The sequence below is a fragment of the Pelodiscus sinensis genome, chromosome 11 (assembly GCF_049634645.1).
Source record: "Pelodiscus sinensis isolate JC-2024 chromosome 11, ASM4963464v1, whole genome shotgun sequence".
Lineage (NCBI taxonomy): Eukaryota > Metazoa > Chordata > Testudines > Trionychidae > Pelodiscus > Pelodiscus sinensis.
In genome coordinates, this window is record NC_134721.1 from 2,727,356 (window position 1) to 2,747,928 (window position 20,573).

Here is a 20,573-nt window from a genome sequence, read left to right on the forward strand (position 1 = left end):
GAATAAGAAGGCAGTTCCTTCCTGAAAGCATAACCCGCCTTCTCCCCTTTCCTCCAATGGCATTGGCATCTTGAACATCCATCACTTCCTTCTCTCCTCATTGCACCTCCCCTCCTTCCTTGGAAAGATCGTTGTTCAGAAGCAACAAAAACCTATTCTGAAGGTAACTCAGTCATTGGGGTTTCCCAGTATGTCCTGGCTCCTGAGTCGTCTCTTTAGATTGTGAACCTTTCTGGGGTAAGGAGTGTCTCTGTTCGTGAACAGCATCACACCCTTAGAGGGTGAACTTCATTTTCCTAATGGCGGCTGTTCTCTTCTCTTCTCAGCTCTGACTGAAGGCTACGTTGGCTCGTTGCATGAAAACAGACATGGTAGTTCTGTGCAAATACGGCGGCGTAAGGCCTCGGGGGACCCTTACTGGGCATACTCAGGTGAGTTGACTCTCTTGGTATTGGAATGAAATGTGCCTGTGCCAATCTCCAAACTACTTGTTTGAAGCGATTGTTGTATACGGTTTGTTGTTACAGCCCCTTCAGGAACGTGAAACGGGAATTGGACTTCTGTTGTGCGAGCTTCATTACTTCTGTTTTCGCAGTGACTCCCTTGAGAAGCTAGCAGCTTGACTGACCTATCCTGACCTTGAGTGTGGAAGGCGAGATGATGGTTGCATAGCTGGCTCCTGTGGGGAGCTGCGACACTCCCCCACTCACTGGCCACAAAATGGCAGTGAAGCGTTGTGATGTTCTTGGAGGGCCGAGACTGATAGTTTCCTTGGTACCCCCTGCTCCAGCAAGAGTGAGATTTGTGGTGCCTAATGGGGTGTCAGCCCCCTGACACCTCCAGTCTGTCAGCCACCAAAGCAGTGTAGGTTATACCAGCTCTCCCTTTGCCTTGTAGGCTAACAATCAGTGCACTCCATCACTGAGCCTTTTGGAAGCCTTTCCCTGTAGTGATCAGCCACTTAACTTCTGAACACTCGGCCATACCACGTCTGTTGTTCCCAGGGGAACATTACGCACATTGAATGGTTCAGCTCTGATCATCTCCTTAAATACTGCCACCGCACTGGGATATGTTTACAGTGAAAAGGATCATAAGTTGACTATCAAAGCTCAACATTCTAGAGTAAGGACTATGGTAGCTGAGGGGTTACAGACTGCACAAAATCAAGATTAAATTTACTTATTCAAACAGGTTGGCCAAAGTTGTCTCTCCCCAAATGTCCTTTTGCAAAATTTTCAACCAAGCCCGGTTGCGATCCTGTTTTCAGGGATGCAGTTTGATTGCCTGATTGTTTCCTATAGCTGCAGGATAAAGGGGCAACTTTTGTGTCATCTGCTTCTACCCCCAAAATTCATGGTTTGCACTCCAGCTCAGGAGAATTCATGTGGCTTATTTATCCTGTTGTTTTCACGTATCCTTATTCGCTTGGTTTAGGATACAGAGAAAGCAGAATTAGGTGGATCTTTTGTTGGTTTTATTGGCTTGGTAAGAAAGGTCTAAGATGGGGTCTCAAACTCCCGTCCTGTGGGTCGTCTCCCGTCAGAGCAATCTTGGGATCCAGCCCATGACTCCCGTTGGGCTGGGGAGGGAAGGGGATGTTCATTACTGGCCCCCACGCCCTGCCTCTTCCTGCCATTGTCCCACCCTCTCGCACCATGGCACCCCATCCCCCAAGGACCTGGCTTCAGAGATCAGTAAGGGGGCTGGTGCGGTATGACGGTAGCGGTTGTGCCTCCCCGCAGCAGCAGGAGCTGCAGAGGAAGCGGAACAAGTGCACTTGCCTTGTGTGCGCCGTTTCCCTGGCGGCTCCTGCTGCCATGAGGAGTGCGGCAGTGCACAACTGCGGCTTCTGGGTGGTGCCAGACTCCTCCCCTTCAGTAATCCTGGAAGCTCAGCACTTGGGGGGTGGTAACACACAGCCCCCACCCCCACAGGGATCATTGGTGACCCCAGGCTAAGAAAATCCTGCCATCTTGGCTCAATTTTGAGACTACTTGTCAAGATACAAAGTAACTTGTACCAAGCCACCTGCTTGTGCAATTTTTGGGTAGTTGCAGACTTGCTCCTGTTCGTTTGCAGACCAGCTCTTCAAGAAGAGGGGAAAAGGAGAAAAGAAAAACAAATCAGGTTGGGAGCCAGGGTTCTGTTTGCAGAAAGTGTTTCCACACACTTGCTTCTTTCTGAGGGTCCATTGTGTTATTAATTTCGCATAACTTTTTTCAGAAGAACTTGTGATGTATTTAAATCATTGGATGTTGGTTCCACAGTATATAGAACTGGATTTATCTAAAGGATACAGTTGGTTTTCTAAGTACTTGGAATACTGATGTCAGCCAAATAGGAAAATTATAACCTGCATAATACTGCTAATTCTGCTCGCAGTAATAAATTATCACTTTCACGGAAACGGCATGACTAGGTTAGCATTCATCCATTAATATACAGAAACATCAGGTGTCACACTTCCCTTTCATTTGATGTCATAATCGGAGATGCTGTCTCATTGGCAAATAAGGCCATGGAAACAAAATACGCCTATGTCAAATGAACTCTAATTTTTAATAACTTTGAGAATACCGGCTAATGAAGAGGAAAAGGCTTGACGCTAGTTTTGCTTCTGTATTGGATTTTCAAGTAAATAATCTGATAGTAGAAGCAATCAAATCAAGGGAAAAAAAATCTGTATTTTAAAATGGATGGTCTGTCAATTCTTATCTATCCTCTACCAACTATACAAAAATTACAGGTTAAATGGCATTTGGCATGTTTCCTTGCTTTTAGTTATCTAGAAATGCATTTGGAATATTCATTGCCGCCAATAAAAGGAAAATGCTTCAAGAAGACAAATAAAACACTGTTGGAATGAGTTTGCTGTCATAGATATGAAAACTCTGAGCCTGAGATGCTGGGTTTTGTTTTTAATCAGTCCTACAGTTTATAAAATGTCTCTGCATGTGACAATGTTCTAAACTCAACATCATGACTATTCAGTTTTTTCTTTGACTAATATTGCTTATCTCCAGTAAAAACTCTTACCAACCATTTTAAATACATGTCAGTGTAAAATATATAGACCTGATTTTTAATTGCACATTATCTATTGGCTTTTTTGCTCTATTGTGTCTATCGATAAATCTCTTGCTTCTATAGGGAAAATAGCCAATCTGTTTTGTTTTACAGAGAACAGATAGGGCCTCCTCAGTCGTCAATCTCATGCAGTTCTACCTGATTAGTGTTATCTAATTAGAACCCCTTTGTCACTATTGCTGATAACAGAAGTTAAATTGGGAAATAGAGGCACAAGAACAGCGGTACTGGCTCAAACCAATGATCCATCTAGGAGCCTGTCTTCTGACAGTGGCCAATGCCAGGTGCCTTGGAGGAAATGAATAAGAACATGGTATATTTATTAAGTGATCAATTCCCTATCACCCAGTCCCAGTTTCTGACATTTGGAGAAATAGGAAGCCTCAAGGCATGAGGTTGCATTCTGAACTATCTTGGTTAATGACCATTGATGGACCGATCCTCCACAAACTTACCTCACTCTTTTTTTTATCTCCATTGTACTTCTGGTCTTCACAAATTGCGGTGGGTATGAGTGTCATCGATGGACTGTGCATTGTGTGACATACATCCTGAAGGTTGTTTCAAACGTGCTACCTAGTAATATAATTGGGTAACGCTGGTTCTTCTTATGTGAAGGAGTAAAGTATTATTCCCCTCTCCCCTTCATGATTTTATGGATCCTGTCCTAGCGTATCCCCTTCCCTCTATCTTCTCAAAACTGCATAGTCAAGACTTTGAAATCCGCTCATATGGAATTTGTTCCATATCTTTAGGGAATTTTTTGGTTACCTTTCTCAGCTTTTTTCTGATTTTAATTAATCTTTTTGAGATGGAGTGACGTGCCATAGGTATTGTGTACACACCATGGACTGAATACATATAGGGCTCGTCTACACTGGCCCCTTTTCCGGAAGGGGCATGTAAATTTCATGAGTCGTAGTAGGGAAATGCGCGGGGGATTTAAATATCCCCCACGGCATTTAAATAAAAATGTCCGCCGCTTTTTTACGGCTTTAAAAAAGCCGGAAAAGAGCGTCTAGACTGGCCCCGATCCTCCGGAAAAAGTGCCCTTTTCCGGAGGATCTTATTCCTACTTTGAAGGGCACTTTTTCCGGAGGATCGGGGCCAGTGTAGACGCTCTTTTCCGGCTTTTTTAAAAGCCGTAAAAAAGCGGCGGACATTTTTATTTAAATGCCGCGGGGGATATTTAAATCCCCCGCGCATTTCCCTACTACGACTCATGAAATTTACATGCCCCTTCCGGAAAAGGGGCCAGTGTAGATGTAGCCACAATGCATTATGTTATTTTCTATTGTCTATCCCTGTTCTAATAGGTCCTGACATTGTCGGCTTTTTCTTTGGCTGCCGCTGCGCATTCAGCAGCTGTTTTGAGAGAAATAGCCCCCATGGCTCCAAGATCTTTCTTGAGTAGTAACATCCGATTTTAGAGCCCATCATTTTATAAGTGTAGTGGAGTGCATTACTTGCACTTACAACATTGAATTTCATCTGTCATTTTGTTGTTCAGTCACCGAGTTTTGTGGGCTCCTTGGTAATTCTTCACAGTCGGCTTTGGGCTTAACCATGTTGAGTAATTTTGTATTGTTGGCAAAACTTGCCTTCCGACTTCTCACCTCTTTTTTTTCAGATCATTTATGAATATGTTGAACAGCACAGGTCCCAGTACAGATCCTTTGGGGACCTCCCATCTCTCTCTCTCTCTCTCTCTCTCCACTGACCATTTATTTCTAGCCCCTTGTTTCCTATCTTGTAACCACTTACTGGTCCATGAGAGGACGTTCCTTCTTACCTCATGACACTAAGATTTGCCCATTGGGGAGGTGAGAGCTTGTGAGTGTCAGCTGACGGGGATGCTGAGCATGTATTTGTCCCACGTCGTGTGGGATGAGGCGGAGGCTACTTTAATTCCTTCCCCCCCGGTCTTGGACTGTTTCATGCGTGGAGTGTGGTGGAGCAGTTTGCCTGGCTTTCAGGTGTGATGTCTCTTGGGCAGAGATTTTTGGCTGTGGTTAGGGTGGCTAGGTTAAGTGATCAGGCGAATAGAGATTGGTTTTCCCTGTGTCGGGGGAAGAAAGTGTCCTTAAGCTCTTCTGTAGACGTAGCCTGGAAAAACACTTCCCTTTTCATTCACAAATATCCAGACCACGTCCTCTTCTCTTCATCATTGTAGAACCTCCCGGGGGCAACTACAGCAATTGCTGGGGTCGGGGGAGTGCCATTAGTAATTTACTTTCAGACATTTAAGCTTCTTTTAATGTGATGTAACAGTTGGAGGCAAGGATGGAACGTTGCATGTCCTCACTGTTACTGTCAGCAGCATGCAAGCCACAGTGTTGATGGGCACTGTTTGCTCCACAGAGACCCCACAGATCTATGTGGCTCTTGCTTTTAGATTGAACAGCTCTGTTGTTTGATACTAAATTCAGTGAGAAACCCTGATTCTTTCCATGCTGGAAGGCACTCAGGCCTCGTCCACACTTATCCCGAAATCAATGCTCCAGAGACCCATGTGCCAGAGTTTGATTTAGTGGGTCTAGTAAGGACCCACTAAATCGACCGCTGATGGTGCCCCCATTGACTCGAGTACTCCACAAGATCAAAGAGTTTCTCCCATCAACCTTCCACAGTGAGGATGCTGCAGAAATTTGGCCGAAAGTACGTCGACTCTAGCTATGGTATTCTCACTGCTGGAATTGGGTCTCTTAGGTTGAGTTTCTCCAGTAGTCTAGACCTGGCCTCAGAGTGGTGGCAGTTCTAGGCTAACACATTTGGTGACTGGTCATACGGCCAGATTGGAGAGCTGTGGGCATAGCAGGCCTGCTGCCGTGCACAGGGCAAGGGGGCAGTTACAGGGGCAGAACAGGTCACCAGGGACTCTTCAATAATGGGTCTGCCTGGAGGGTGGCTTGCTGAGCTGGGACTCAGGAGATATGAGCTCCATCCCTGGCCTCATGAAAGACTGGCCAATTAACCGTGGGCAAGTCCCTTCACGTAAACCGGGAATAGCTCTTCCCTGCCTCGTAGAATGCTGTGAGCACAAACAGCCACTTCAGATTATAAGGCACTCAGGGTATGTCTACACTACAGCACTAATTCAAACTAACTTAGTTCGAATTAGTTAATTCGAACTAAGCTAATTCGAATTAGTGCATCTAGACTTAAAAACTAGTTCGAATTAGCGTTTTGCTAATTCGAACTAGCATGTCCACACTGAGTGGACCCTGAACTGAGGTTAAGGATGGCCGGAAGCAGTGCCGGCAGCGCATCAGATTAGGACTTAGAGCGTGGAGCTGCTGCCTCAGGCTAGCCGAGGGCTGTGCTTAAAGGGACCCGACCCCCACCCCAGACAGACAGTTCTCAGGGGTTCCCTGCTTGCAAAGCAGTCCTGGCTTGGAGTGCCCTGAATGCCCACACTCGGCACATCACAGCATTCGGCCATCAGCCCGGCTGCACTTGCCGCAGGCTGCCATCCGAGGGGGGGGGGGGAAGGGTCAATCAAGGGGCTTCACCCCAAGGAGCCCGCAGAGCCAGCCCAGTCCTCCACATCGGGGGCTCGTACCCCATTCCTCCCTCACCTCCTTCCACTTACCCCTCCCTGGCCTCCCTGGCCCCCCTTCCTGATGTACAAAATAAAGGACACGTGTGTTCAAAAATAGAAACTCTCTTTATTGAACAAAACTTGGGGAGACTGGGAAAAGGAGGTGGAGGGGGAAGAGAGAGGGTGGGAGAGGGGAGGGCAACTAAAATGATCAGAGGTTTGGAACAGGTCCCATATGAAGAGAGGCTAAAGAGACTGGGACTTTTCAGCTTAGAAAAGAGGAGACTGAGGGGGGATATGATAGAGGTCTATAAAAGCATGAGTGGTGTGGAGAGGGTGCATAAAGAAAAGTTCTTCATTAGTTCCCATAATAGAAGGACTAGAGGACACCAAATGAAATGAATGGGTAGCAGGCTTCAAACTAGTAACAAAGTTCTTCTTCACAAAGCAAATAGTCAACCTGTGGAACTCCTTGCTGCAGGAGGCTGTGAAGGCTAGAACTAGAACAGAGTTTAAAGAGAAGTGAGATAAAGTCATGGAGGTTGGGTCCATGGAGTGGTATTAGCCAGGGGGTAGAAATGGTGTCCCTGACCTCTGTTTGTGGAAGGCTGGAGATGAATGGCACGAGACAAATGGCTTGGTCATTGTCTTCGGTCCATCCCCTCCAGGGTACCTAGTGTTGGCCGCTGTTGACAGACAAGCTACTGGGCTAAATGGACCTTTGGTCTGACCCAGTACGGCCATTCTAAGCTCAGGGCTCAGGGTCGGGGGTCTCATTGGACCACCTTGATTTTCATGCAAACCTGCTCCTGGGTGGCCTGGCTGGCAGCTCTCCTGCCCTAGACGGCCACTTTCCTGTGCCTAGTGCAGAGGTCTTAGATGAGGTCCACGATGTCTGCACTAGACCAGGCGGGCGCCCGCCTCTTGCGGACCTGGGCAGGCTCCCGGGAGCCGCCAGCCTGGTCCCGGGAAGAGGCGGAGGGCTGGGTGGCAGCGGGTGGCTGGCTCGTGCCGTGCCAGGTGCAGGGTCTGCTGACTGGGTGCTGGCAGGCTTGCACCTGTCACGGGCACCGAAGCCAGCCCGTGCCCCTTTAAGGGCTCCGGGGCCGGGAGGGGGGCAGAAGAGTTTTCCTGGTGGTGCCCAGAGTGGCCACCAGGGAAAGCTGGGGAGGGCTAGCTTCCCACTAGTTCGAATTAAGTGGCTACACAGCCCTTAATTCGAACTAGTTAATTCGAACTAGGTGTTAGTCCTTGTAGAATGAGGTTTACCTAGTTCGAATTAAGTTCGAACTAGCGGTTTGCATGTGTAGCGCCTATTAAAGTTAATTCGAACTAACGGCTGTTAGTTCGAATTAACTTTGTAGTGTAGACATACCCTCAGATACTACAGTGATGAAAGGTTCCTAGATCCATCTCCCCTGTATCTCAGTGGAACGCCTGCCTATGCTCTCCATGCGCTCTAGGTGTGGGTGGCCCAGAAATGTGGTCCACAAACTGTTTTATCCAGTTGTACAAGCGAAGGTATTCTGTTGCATTTTTACAAAACGATGTAGTCCATCATCTACCAACACAGCTCTTGGGCTATTCTTGTATGCCCTTAATTGTAGAGCGGCTAAATCAGAACTTGCGTGAGAGAAGTGGCATCTTGAGAAGGAGGGGGAGAGAACAGATAGCAATTAAATGAAGTGCAAATTCAAGGTCTGTTTTTAATGGCTTCTGTCATAATCACGGAGGCGAAGCTCACGGTGTATCAAGAGAAACGGTATAAAACGTGTGCCATCCGCTCTTTAAGCCAGCCACAGAAACGAATGCTTGTCTACTGAAAAGAAAGAAGATAGCAGGGCCTTGTAAACTGACAAGAGAGGAGGGAGATGAACTTCAGCGCTTAGTATCCAAAGTTCCATTTAAATGGGAAACACTTTCTGTGTGCACTTTGGCAACACATTGTGTACCTGTGTGTATGTCAAATCTGGCTACAGAAATTCAAAAGAGATTCTGTGACATTTGGCTAAAATATTAGAGCAAGAATACCCGTTAGAATAAATGAACCTAAATGAATGAGGATTCTAGCTTAATGAGGGTTACCGCTGCAGAGCCTGATTCTGCAACCTCCTAAGCCCTTGTGCATCTTTATTCATGTGAGCAATCCCTTTGAACACCAGGAAAGCTAGTCACACCAGCCTAGGACTTCACCGTTTGAGACCAGCAGTCTGCTTGTACTCAGTGAATTGCAAGATCGGGTCCTAAAATGTCTGTCCCACATATCCTTATTCCCATATTTAATAGGTTAAATGTGGCATATGCCCCGTGTCCATAATTACGACAACTGACAGTTTAGTAATGTGGAAAATTCTGGGCAAGTTCATAAGTCTTTCTCTGTCTTTTCTCCCTCTAAATTAAAAAGAAGTCTCTGATAGATACACAACATGGAAAAGTGTTCCAGGTTGAGAGCTTTTTGACCGGCACTTTCTTGGGCTGTCTACTGTACTTCACAAAGGATCATAATCAAAAGAGTAAACCAAATTTTTGACTTGCAACTTCCACATTCTTTTTCTGTCAGCGAATGTCACTTTATCACTCAGCCTATGGGATGTGATGGAAGATACAATTTTTGGATCCAAATCTGGTACTTTACTGTCAACTTCCTGGGCCTTGATACTTGTTAATTAATCAATAGTAATTTAAAATGCCTTCACTGTAAGTACAGCCACATCCATTAAAAAGAAACCCATACCAACATCCCTCTTAATAACCACAATCCAGAGAAATGTCTATGACAAATGAGCGACATGTGAAGAAGGGGTGATTTACTGAATGGCCTAATGAGATCATTTCAGTACATTTAAAAAAAAAGCAGCAAGTAGAAAAAACCATCCAACCAAACAAAGCCTTTCGCTCCTTTGCTCAAACCAGGAAACCTCCACCCAGATATTGAGAAAAAATTAGAAAGCAAAGTAGTGCCAACCATTTTGATTCCCCAACCCGGCATGGACAGGGTCAGAGTGTGGCCCCCAAGGGTGGGGAGCCTATATCAGAGCTTTAGTTCACGACTGCATCTCCTGGACCATTTTGGCGGCCAGCTCAAATACTAGAGGCTCATCTTTGATATCTGGCAGCTCCAGTTTCAAAGCTGGCTGTGGCTGCAGGCATGCTTGGTTGTGCGTTCCTGTGTTGATGTCTCCTTTGCTGAATTAGCTCATGAGCCTCTCCAATGAACTGGTTGGAACCACGGGGACTTCTTGGGGAACAAGGCAGGCTGGCATTGGCACAAGTTGTACAAAATGTTCTCTACTTGTGTGTCTATTGAACTGATTTTTATGAAGAGTATCAGGAAACCCTATGCATGAAATGGATGGGGTTTCCCCATCGTGTTTAATCTTGCAGTGTGTTCAAAGCACCTCTCTCGTTCTTAGGTCCTCCAGATATCTGACTCTGAAATGTAGTCAGAGACATGTAGATGAGTACTCCAAACACTGTCTGAGAGAGAGAGAGATTTTCAGTGCTCTTATTTGGTAGCTGTTCCTAGACAATGTTGTTCCAGGTGCTGGAACTAGTTTGAAGTAGTTTCCATCAGATGCGAGGTTTATAGTTTGGTTCAATGGCTCTCAACACCCCCACTGAATGTAGTATTGCAGAACCCTGAGTGGTGTTTTCTCTACTCTAAACGTTTAGGGTCCTTTCTCCTTTGAATATAAGTGCAATTGCTAATAATATTAATGGAAGTTGACAGAAGAGAAAAATAGGCCTTACTCACACTGGGTTGACGATGAAAAAAGTCCATTAAGAAAAGAAATCTTGCTCATTGCTGTCATTTTAGCAGCCATTGCTATATATGAATGCGAACATCATTAAACAGCAATTTCTGTTGTCCTTTAAGATACAGTATTTAAAATATAACCACTGAGATCCACCTTGAATTTGAGATTTCAGCTGCTTTTCTTGAATGCAATTTCTGGCATTAAAGCAGGAAAGATCACTAAAGCTTCTTTGCTGTAAGAACAACAAATAGTTTAAAATATGATGAAATGTAACTTGGTTTTGTCCTTTGTAAATGTCTGAATTTCTAGCTCTTTTGCCCATGTGGTGTTCTCATTAGATGAATAGCTAATATGAATGGCATTGGACACCACTGTCACATAGTGACTTCTGGAGAGGTGATCACGCAGACTTACTGTTTGGAGAGGCAACTAATGATCTGTTTTCCTTGGTTACTTTTTTTTCTCTTGGGCTACATCTAGACTGCAAGCCTTTTTCGAAAGATACTTTTGAAAAAGTCTCTTTTGAAAAAGAGCATCTAGACTACAATCAGTACTTTCGAAAAAGCAAGCTGTTTTTTCAAAAGCGAGCACCCAGGCAGTCTGGATGCTCTCTTTCGAAAAAACAAAGTTTGCATTACATAGCGCCTTTTTTTGAAAGAGCACTTTAGAAAAAGGTGTTATTCCTCGTAAAATGAGGTTTTCCGCAGTTGAAAAAACTGCCACGTTCTTTCCATTTATTTTCGAAAGAATGCGGCAGCAGACTAGATGCAGGGGAAGTTTTTTAGTAAAAAGGCCACTTTTTTTTTTTGAAAAACCCTGTAGTCTAGACACACCCTCTCTGTCTCAAGATAACATAACTTGATGTTGACCAAAAATCTGAAGTCTGTACACTCTTTGTATTGTAAGATTCTGAAGATATTCATCAAAATATCCAGAAAAATCTGCATTACAGCCAAGAATTTTAGAAGTAAGTCTCCTCTCCAGCTAATGTTCTAAAACATGAATTCAAGTTAGAAGGCCAAAGAAATACTGCTGTTAATTGCTGAACTGAGCAGTAAATTGAGATTTGCATGTCCTGTCTCCACTAATCAGAGGTGAATGGTTGTCTGCCCTGAGTCCTCTCGAAGCTACTACTATGATGCTGTCACTTGTAAAGGCAATTAGATCAGCGAACAGTCGATTCTGTTATTAATATCCACCTTTGTCATGAAATGGAAGTGGAATGACTTGGCGGTTGACTCTCTTTGTCTACGCATGAGCACTGACTTCTATGTTGTGCTTTTAGGGTACTCACTTGGTTTGAGGTACAGTTGCCAGATGTCCGCTATTGACCCGGACAGTCCGGTATTTTTGCCTCCTGTCCGGTAAAACAATTCAGAAAATACCAGACACCTAAAATATCTGGTATTTTCTGAATTTTTTTTTCCTGTCCAGGAGGCGAAAATATTGGACACCTGGCAACCCTACGACACACTTGGCAACTGGGCCCAGCTCCTGGCCTCCCCTGGATCCCCGACACAACCAGCCCCCCATCCCTGGACCCGCTGCTTACCTAGTTCCTCATGGAAGCTGTGTTCTGTCTTGATCAAGAAAACAAAATGGCCGCCAGCAAAATCCTAAAGACCAAGGGAAAGCACTGCATTCCCTGTGTCTTTGTGCTCAACTGCTCCCATGTTCCTATCCCTATTCTGACTCTGATTGCACTCTGAAAGGGGCTATGCTGTTTTAATTTTTTTTTTTTTTGCTCATCAGTTGCCTTCGGTTTCCCAGCCTCCCCCCTCGTGTTCCCAGACAGCCTCCCAGCTTAAGGCTCTCTCGCAAGTTCTGGATAAAAATCCTCCGTTCCAAGCCTGCTTGTAAAAGGCTTCTCCCTGCCCTTTAGTCCCCAGTGACTCCTGAGTAGTCAGCATGCTGGTACTACCTCCTGGCTTGATGTTTGAGAGCCACAATGTTTTTGGCAACTTCTGGTCTTCTGAGGCTAGAGTTGCCAACTAGGACTGAGGCTGTTTCAGGAGCTTTCCTCCCTCCTCCCCAACATGATGTAAATATCATGTTGATTAAAACAGCCTATTAAATCCTCCCGGATGGCTTTCAGCACTCATTGAGGAATGGATACCGATTCCAGAAGACTCTAGGATATAGCTGGAGGGTTGTCAACTCTTTCTGAGGCCTGGTCTTCAATTATCAAATTCAATAGGCTTCACTGTGTCACTCAGCGGGTGTGAAAAATCCACACATCCCTGAGCGGCATGGTTAAGCCAACCCAACTCCCAACATCAACAGTGCTAGGCCATTGGAAGAATTCTTCCATTGACCTGGCTACCGCGTCCTGGGAAGGTGGGTTACTAATGCTGATTGGGGGACCCCGTCCTGGTGGCATAGATAAGGTCTGCACTGATGTGCTATAACTGCACCACTGCAGCATTTCAAGAGCAGACAAGGCCTCAGTGTCTTTCCATCAGAGTTTATGGACCTCCACTGTCTCTCCTTGGGCTGGACAATGGATTATTATTCAGAGCTGGTTTCATGGAAACGACGGTGTGGCCCTTCCCTGCATGACTGCTCACTACTCTGCTGAGAGGTGGAGGTGAAATTGTACCACAGATTATAAACACATGGTTTTCTAGATTCCCCCGTACAGAAATTCATAGCCATAGGCTGTGTCTGTGTCTCATCATGATTCCGAAGTTCCAAGCATTACAGACATTCGTGGGAGATGTATATGTTTGTGGTACAAGAATGGAGCGTGCAGTCAGTCAGCTGAACTGTTGAGTTTTTCTGTTCTCCCTTCCGGGGATCTGGCCTATGTTTGTTACAACCTTGCCTAGCAAAAGCTTCCCTGCTGGGTTTTTGAGCCTCAGAAGTTTCTTTCCAACTGTTTTCTGCCTCAAGATATCCATTCCGGAGTAAGAGACGTGTTACTCTCTCACTTGTCCGTTGACAAGTTCCTACCTCACCTCCTAACAAGGTCTCTTAGAGCATGAATGTTATGTCATAGGTACGTTATGATAAGAGATTTGCGATTTTATAGACTTGGCTCACACTCGAGATTTTAGCCCCACGGTCTAAATCTGTGAGTCAGCTGATGAGATTCTGAGATGGATGTCGGAGTTTATCTCAGCGTAGACAGGCTTCCACTTATTTTCACAGAGGCCAAGTGGTTTCTTTATTAGACACCAGAAACACTGTTTTCCTTCTCTCCTCTTATGGTTGAAATACTCATGGTTTATTCCAAATACAACCAACATGATTGCGGATATCCTGGTTACTTGCCTGGAATAATATCTGGATGGAACATCGCTGCAAGTAAAGTTGCCATTTTTTACCTCACCAATGCTCCTCTTGAAATGGTGGACTGATTTCGTTCCGATGCTTCTAAAAACAGTGGCTGTGTCTACACTGGCATGATTTTCCGGAAATGCTTTTAACGGAAAAGTTTTCCGTTAAAAGCATTTTTGGAAAAGCGTGTCTAGATTGGCACGGACGCTTTTCCACAAAAAAGCCCCGATCGCCATTTTCACGGTTGGGGCTTTTTTGCGGAAAACAAATCTGAGCTGTCTACACTGGCCCTTTTGCGTAAAAAGACTTTTGCCTGAACGGGAGCAGCATAGTATTTCCACAAGAAGCACTGATTTCTTACAGTAAGAAGTCAGTGCTTTTGTGGAAATTCAAGCGGCCAGTGTAGACAGCTGGCAAGTTTTTCTGGAAAAGCGGCTGATTTTCCGGAAAAACTGGCCAGTCTAGACACAGCCAGTAAGTCTGTGACTGAAACGCTGCTTTTGCAGTGGGTGTAGTGGAGGAGGTGGCTAGCTCAACAGTGAACCTTGAGTTACTGAATCCAAGCCCTTTCTGCAGTGGAAGTGTGATTATGAGCTGGCTTTCAGCAAAGAACCAGGGCAAGATCTTCTTGGGCTTTGAGTTCTTTCATGGGGCTTCTGCCTGTCTCAGTATAATAAACATAAGCTGGAGAGTAAGATGGGAATTTTACAGATTTGCATGTTGCAGCCCCCGTATAATCTTGAAATTCTCACTTGCCACAGAGCAGTCATGGGTCTCGTTATTTCTACCGAAATAGAAAGCTACAGAACAGTGTTAATGACACACAACCCTTTAACCCTGTATTGCCATACATTGTGATTTGTTCTATTGAACGCTTTCATTATGACTGGAATTGGATGTTTGGCCGAAAATTGACATAAGTTCTAATTATAGTACTTTAAACACCGGAAAATGAGCTCAAACACCGCAAAGAGTTAAATGTTCATTTTTAAAAGAATAAATCTCAGCCCTGCATTCTAAGAGAATTTAGTCTAAAATGTTCCTGGCCTTTTTCTAAGGAGAAATTCCACTGGCATAGAGATGAGTGTACAACAGTGATGTATTTTAAATGTGCAAATGAGCCGACACAATCAGAAAACAGCGGTAGCGCAAGCACAACAAACGTGCTGAAGAATGCACAGAAGGTAGGAGAGCACCAGTGCCCGGAGGTACTTAAAAGATTGCAGCCAGGACATTGAACTTCCAATCTTGGTTTAATATATAACTGACAAAATATAGCAGAATAAATAAGGGAGTGGATTGTGAGCGGCAGGGAGTCTGCGGTGGAAAACAAAGCAAGCAGGAAGGCTGTGAACAGTCTGCAGAGGGGATAAAAGAAGTAGTCTGAGGCCAACATTATTGCAATAGCCCAAGCGTGAAATAATCAAGGAATGAATCCGAATGTTAGTTGCAGAATAGACGTGGACTCCTCATGCTGCGTAGATGGATTGAGTCGTACAGATGTTTCTGCCTATGAAGAAGTGGCTGCATTGCTTTTCTTTCTTTTCTTTTCGAGGCCCGGGGTGGCTACTGTGTAACGTGGCCATGATTTAAAAAAAGGCAGTTCTAAGATAATCTTCTTAGTAGCTCTACTCCAGGAATTGCCCTCCAGGCAGGAACTCCATCTTGCAAAATGTAGCAACAAAACATTATGGTCCTTGAAATGTCAGCCTGTGTCTGGATAGAGAATATAGCTGGGAAAGGATATTCTCTAACCATGAAAATTAGCAAGCAAATACAGCGAATGGCTATTAACCGTGAACTGCCAATAGTGTAATGTTTAATGTAGTTCTTAAAGGTGTCACATGTTCCTCAGGCTGGAGGCTGGGTGCTTACCTGGTAATTCTGTAGGCGTCACCTCTAGCTAGCTAGGTGCATATCTGTTTATTGTCACTATAACATCTGAGTGCATCACATTCAATGGATTTTTTTATCCACACAACATCTCTGAGGAAGGGGCATAAAATCTACATTTTATCAACAAGAAACTTGGCAGGTTAAGTGAGTTGGCCAAGGAGTAAAAGGAAGTATGTGGCTGAGCTGGGAATTGAACTTGAGTCTCCTGAATCTCACCCTAGTGTCTTCTCTTCTAGACCATCTTTCCTCCCTTAGCAGATGATACAGAGGTTCTGCTCAGTGTTCCCACTAATTGTTTCCTTTCATGTGTGGAATAAGTTTATGTGCACAGAGGCATGTGCAAATGTGCACCACCAGAGGAAACAAAAATCCTAGCAGTGGGCACATTGCAAATCAGCAGCGTGGCATTGGAATCTCTCCTGAGAGACTGCACGAGGGCATGGCTTACAGGGAACACTAGTCCTTGTTAACTTGGCAATCCGCTGTGTTATTGCAACTGTGAAGGGCCTGGAGGCGGGAGGCATTCAATGAGGGGATTTCCAGTCGTGGTGAGCACTTCCTGCCTTGGGCCAGGCCTGTACTACAGGGGAAGTTCTGTTTAAGATACGCAATTCCAGCCACGTAAATAACATGGCTGGCATCACCGTACCTTAAGCAGACCTTTGGTGCCATTTCCACAGCGGGAGATTGATGGGAGAAATGCTCCCGTTGACGTCCTTTACTCCTTGGAACAGCGAGGAGCATCGGGGTCGATGGGGGTGCCCTCAGCATTTGATTTATCAGGCCTTTATTAGACTCGTTAAATCAAATGCTGCAGCGTCGATCTTCCCGTGAGTATAGACCTGGCCTCAGTTTGGGAAACCCAGTCTTTGACCCTAATGTCATGCTGCAAGGCCCAGAAGTGCTGCTGGGTTTTTCTCCAGGGGTAAAGGGGATGTGAGGTGTGGGGAGGGGCAGCAAGGAAAGCTCAGTGCATTAGCCTTTCATTCTCAATGGCTAGGTTCTCACCAAAGCCCGCGTGTGCCCACGGAACTGGAGGAGCAGGCTTTAAAACAGCCAATGAAATAAATATGAAATCCTGCAGCGGAGTGCAGAGCTGTGCATCTAAATCACATCTTCAAGCAGCCCTTGAATGATTTTCTTGAAATGTTTTGCAACTTTCCCCTGAACTCTGAAGGGTCGGGCACGCAGCCTTCCAAGCTGTGCAGGCGGAGGGAGACCACTGGCACTGACTGGCAGTGGGGATGACTTATTTACGAGGCACATCAATCTGCAGCATACAGACATCAGATCTCCCCGTGAACCCGTTTGTGGAACTGGGAAGGCAAGTGGGTTTAAAGTAAATGAAGCTCCTGTCTCCTGCACTCATGCTTGCTAGGAGTGCTCTATCTCCTGCCCTCACTTCCACCCTCCCTCTCTGCTCAGTGGGCAGATCAATTGGAGTTTAATTTGCTCCTAATGAGGACGGAGGAATGAATTATCCCAATTGGCTAGTGAAAAGCAGGAAGTCCTGCTTCCTGTTGCTGTCCTAGTTGCTGAGAAGTGATGGGAAGTAAGAGATCCTCAGGCTATGTCTACACTGCACAGTTATTTCAGAATAAGCTATTCCGGAATAGTTATTCCAAAATAGCACGTCTACATTGCAGGGAAACCTCAAAGTTAGTCCAAGGCAGGCTTCCCTAATGTAGACATGCTATCTCGATTTAGAGCCCCAGGAGGAATAACTTAAAATGGACCTATTTCAAAATAGCAGAAGTAGAGCATCTGCACATGCCTTATTTAGAAATAGCTATTGCGGAATAGGTGTTATTCTTCATACAGTGAGGTTTACAGAAGTCGGAATAAGCCGTCCGTTATTTCGAAATTATTTTGAAATAACAGAATTGCTGTGCAGAGGCTCACATAATTATTCCGAAATAACTTTGCTGTGTAGACACACCCGTAGAGCCCTCATTATTCTCCAGGGCTGAACTGTCAGTGAGGGATAAACACCATCCAGCATTGTGCAGCCATTAAGCCTTCAGTATTCGGGTCTGATGAACAAGCCGTTGCCCAAATGGCTCCTCTGTTGTGTTTCTGTAGTTCGTTGGCCTATTGCTCCGTTTTCATTCGCGTTGGGCTTGGGTAACCCTTCCAGGTGTTAAAATGCTACACTATAGTTCAGAGGGTCACTGGAGGGTCTTTCCATTGTCCCTTTTGTGTTCCTCCACCAGCTGGGGCAGATGCTGTCGTCAAGGGCGGAAGCATCTGCCCTGGCTGGTGGAGGAATACAAAAGGGACAATGGAAAGACCCACTCCCTCGAACACTACTGACAACTGATGGGAACTAAGACCACTGAGGGTTGAGCAGCTGAAGATAGACTGGGTGAATGTGGCCTTGTCTGTGCCTTGAGTGACGTTTGACAGCACGGAAAGGTTTAAATTCGGGCAGTGTGTCTTCCTTAAGCGGAAGATTGATGCTGCTGCAATCGAGCTTCCCGAATTCAATTTAGCAGGTCTAGTTAAGACCCGCTAAATCGAACTCAGAAGGCAACCAGTCAGTGGCCGATGCTCCTGCGAGGAGTAAGGGAAGTCAGCGGGAGCATTTGCTCTCCACTTGGCCCCCCACTGTGGGGATGGTGGGGAAACTGGTAATGAGGTACGTCAATTCTAGCTACGTATCTTGATTGGACCTTTGCCTTTAGTGTAGACCTGCCCTCAGTCTTCCCATTGACAAGAGTCTTTCCATTGGTGCCAGTGGGCAATGGATCAGGCCTTGAGTTTTTCTCCATCTCAAGACAATTCTTGAGTGTCTGTTGTTAAGTTCTCCGAGATCCCCACCTGTATGGTGTCTTCATTTGGTCTAAACCTTCTAAGGTTCTATTGAACTAAAATTTACCCAGAGCACACTTTCAGCTCTATCAGAGGCATTTGTCTGGTCCACCTTACAGACTTGTATGTATTTATCCTCACAGTACCTCTATGAAGTACGGAAATGCTGTTTTACAAATGGGGAACTGGTGCAAAGAGAGACTGAGTCTGAGGTAGTCTGTAGCAGGAGCGGACAATTGAGCTCGGGTGTCCTACCTGTGAGGAGCACCTGCATTTTCCTGCCTGGCATGCTGACAAGTTAGTTTGCAGGGGTGAAGTTCTACTTGATGATGTTCTGGCCCGGCTTTTCTCCCCACTGCAGTAATAACTCTGATCTCGCTGACATAATGCCACATGGCAGGCACACGCATCACAGCTACCAAAGAGAACTGAAGGAACAATAGGGCACTTCTGTTCTTCGGGTTTTTGAGATGCTGTCGCCTGCCCTAGCATATAAACTTCCTTAGAATTCAACAGAGGAGAAAACAATACTGTAAATAGAAGACTGAAGATGACTAAGACTGACAGGTGGACCATGCTGGGTGTAACCAATCAAAAAAGGTTGCCTCGTTTCCTGTTGCTATCTCTGTTTGCCATAATAAAATTACAGCTACATACCTCTCTCCATACCTGCCATCCATTGATGCCTGTTGGCCCAGTCCTGAAAGACGTGCCTGCCTTTAATTGCCATGGACTTTATTGTTCTGTGTCTTATAAGAGCAGAGCCTTAACTGGCTTATTACATATTGCCGAGACTTTAGGCGTTGTGGGTTCATTCTTGTGGGGTCCTGAGTACTGTCACGTTCCACTGGAATGAATGCTAAGTGTATATATGCTTGGCTTTCTGTGTCTCAGGTAGAAAAACAAGCTTATAGCCCTGAGGTAACGGCTACTGTGAAGTCACAGAAAGTTTAAATCACTTCACATTCTGTTGGCTGCATCTCTTCTAAAGGTGTATTGGGTCTTAGGTTGCCTCGGCTCACAGCACATGCTCCGTTCTTCTCACCCTTGGGGTGTGAAAATGGCTTTACGTTCCAGATGTTAATCTGCTTCTAACCAGAAGTGACATTTCCTTCCCAAATAGTTCCCTACTTCCACAACTCTTCAGACTTTTAGTTTTGTTTTCTGAGGAACAGAAATTCAGACCCTCTTTGTGTGATGCAGTACTAGAGAGTGCAGAATGGACTTCTCACGTGGTTTGAACAAAGACTTGAACATATTTATGTCCCCCTCCCCCTTTGGGGTCCTATATTTTACTTTATATATATTTATTTATTGTGCTTCTAAAAATGTTGTAAGCCACCTTGGATATTTTAAATAGAGAGGCGGGGTAAAAATATTTTAACACCAGCTTTTCTTACATTTAACACCTTATTGACATCAAAAGCTAAGTATGAGACACTAGCAGCCCACTCAATTAGCCTCATTAGCAGCAGTACTACAATCCATGGGTCATTTTTTTTTCTTTTTCCCTTTTTATTCTGAGGCTCCCCTCTTTTTTCCCCCCTCAAGAGCGTCTCATCTGAAGAAGTGGTTTTTGCTCACGAAAGCTCACGGATACTAGACATATACTTTTTGTTAGTCTCTAAGGTACCACTTTAGAAAGTTGTTTTTAAAGTTGCAGACTAACACAGCTATCCTGCTGAGATTATCAAATACCCTGTAATAATTCTGCTGTCTGTGGGGAGTGAATTTGTTTTCATAGAAGATGAAATATTCACTCTGCAAATCTGTGACTTGACAGTTCCCGGTTATGTTAGGGATCTCCAGTATCTGTAGTGCAGTTGATTATTTGTATTAGGGTAGTGCTTAGAAGCACTAGGCACAGCACAGGGCCCTGTTGTACTGTACAAATATGTAGCGAAGTTCCTGTTCCTTAAAGACCTTACAGTTGAAGAATGCGATAAGGTAGATGCAACTAACAGATGCGGGAAGCACAATGTGACAATTGTGAACAACAGGAAAAGCGGATGAACTCCGCCTCTTTTTGCGCTTTTATTAAAGCTTTCCCTATGCATCTCTTTTGGTCTCTAAAATTGACAACTTTTATTCATTCTGGAAGTGGCCATTTTGGACACACCCCAGCTCTGCGCTAATCTTCAATCTTCAACCAGGCGTCCCTGCTGTTTGAGAGTCTCACACCAGTTTCTTCACATTGC

At 45.1% G+C, this 20,573-nt stretch overlaps 1 protein-coding gene across 8 annotated transcripts in view; it reads left to right on the plus strand.

Moving 5' to 3' along the window:
- The window catches only part of PTPRG (protein tyrosine phosphatase receptor type G), a 660,588-nt gene that overhangs the window by 137,515 nt on the left and 502,500 nt on the right, over positions 1-20,573 (plus strand). For all 8 annotated transcript variants that reach the window (XM_075938459.1, XM_075938461.1, XM_075938460.1 and 5 more), the window contains exon 2: positions 327-431. In XM_075938459.1, the coding sequence (XP_075794574.1) occupies positions 327-431 (105 nt within the window). The remainder of the gene's footprint in view (positions 1-326; positions 432-20,573) is intronic.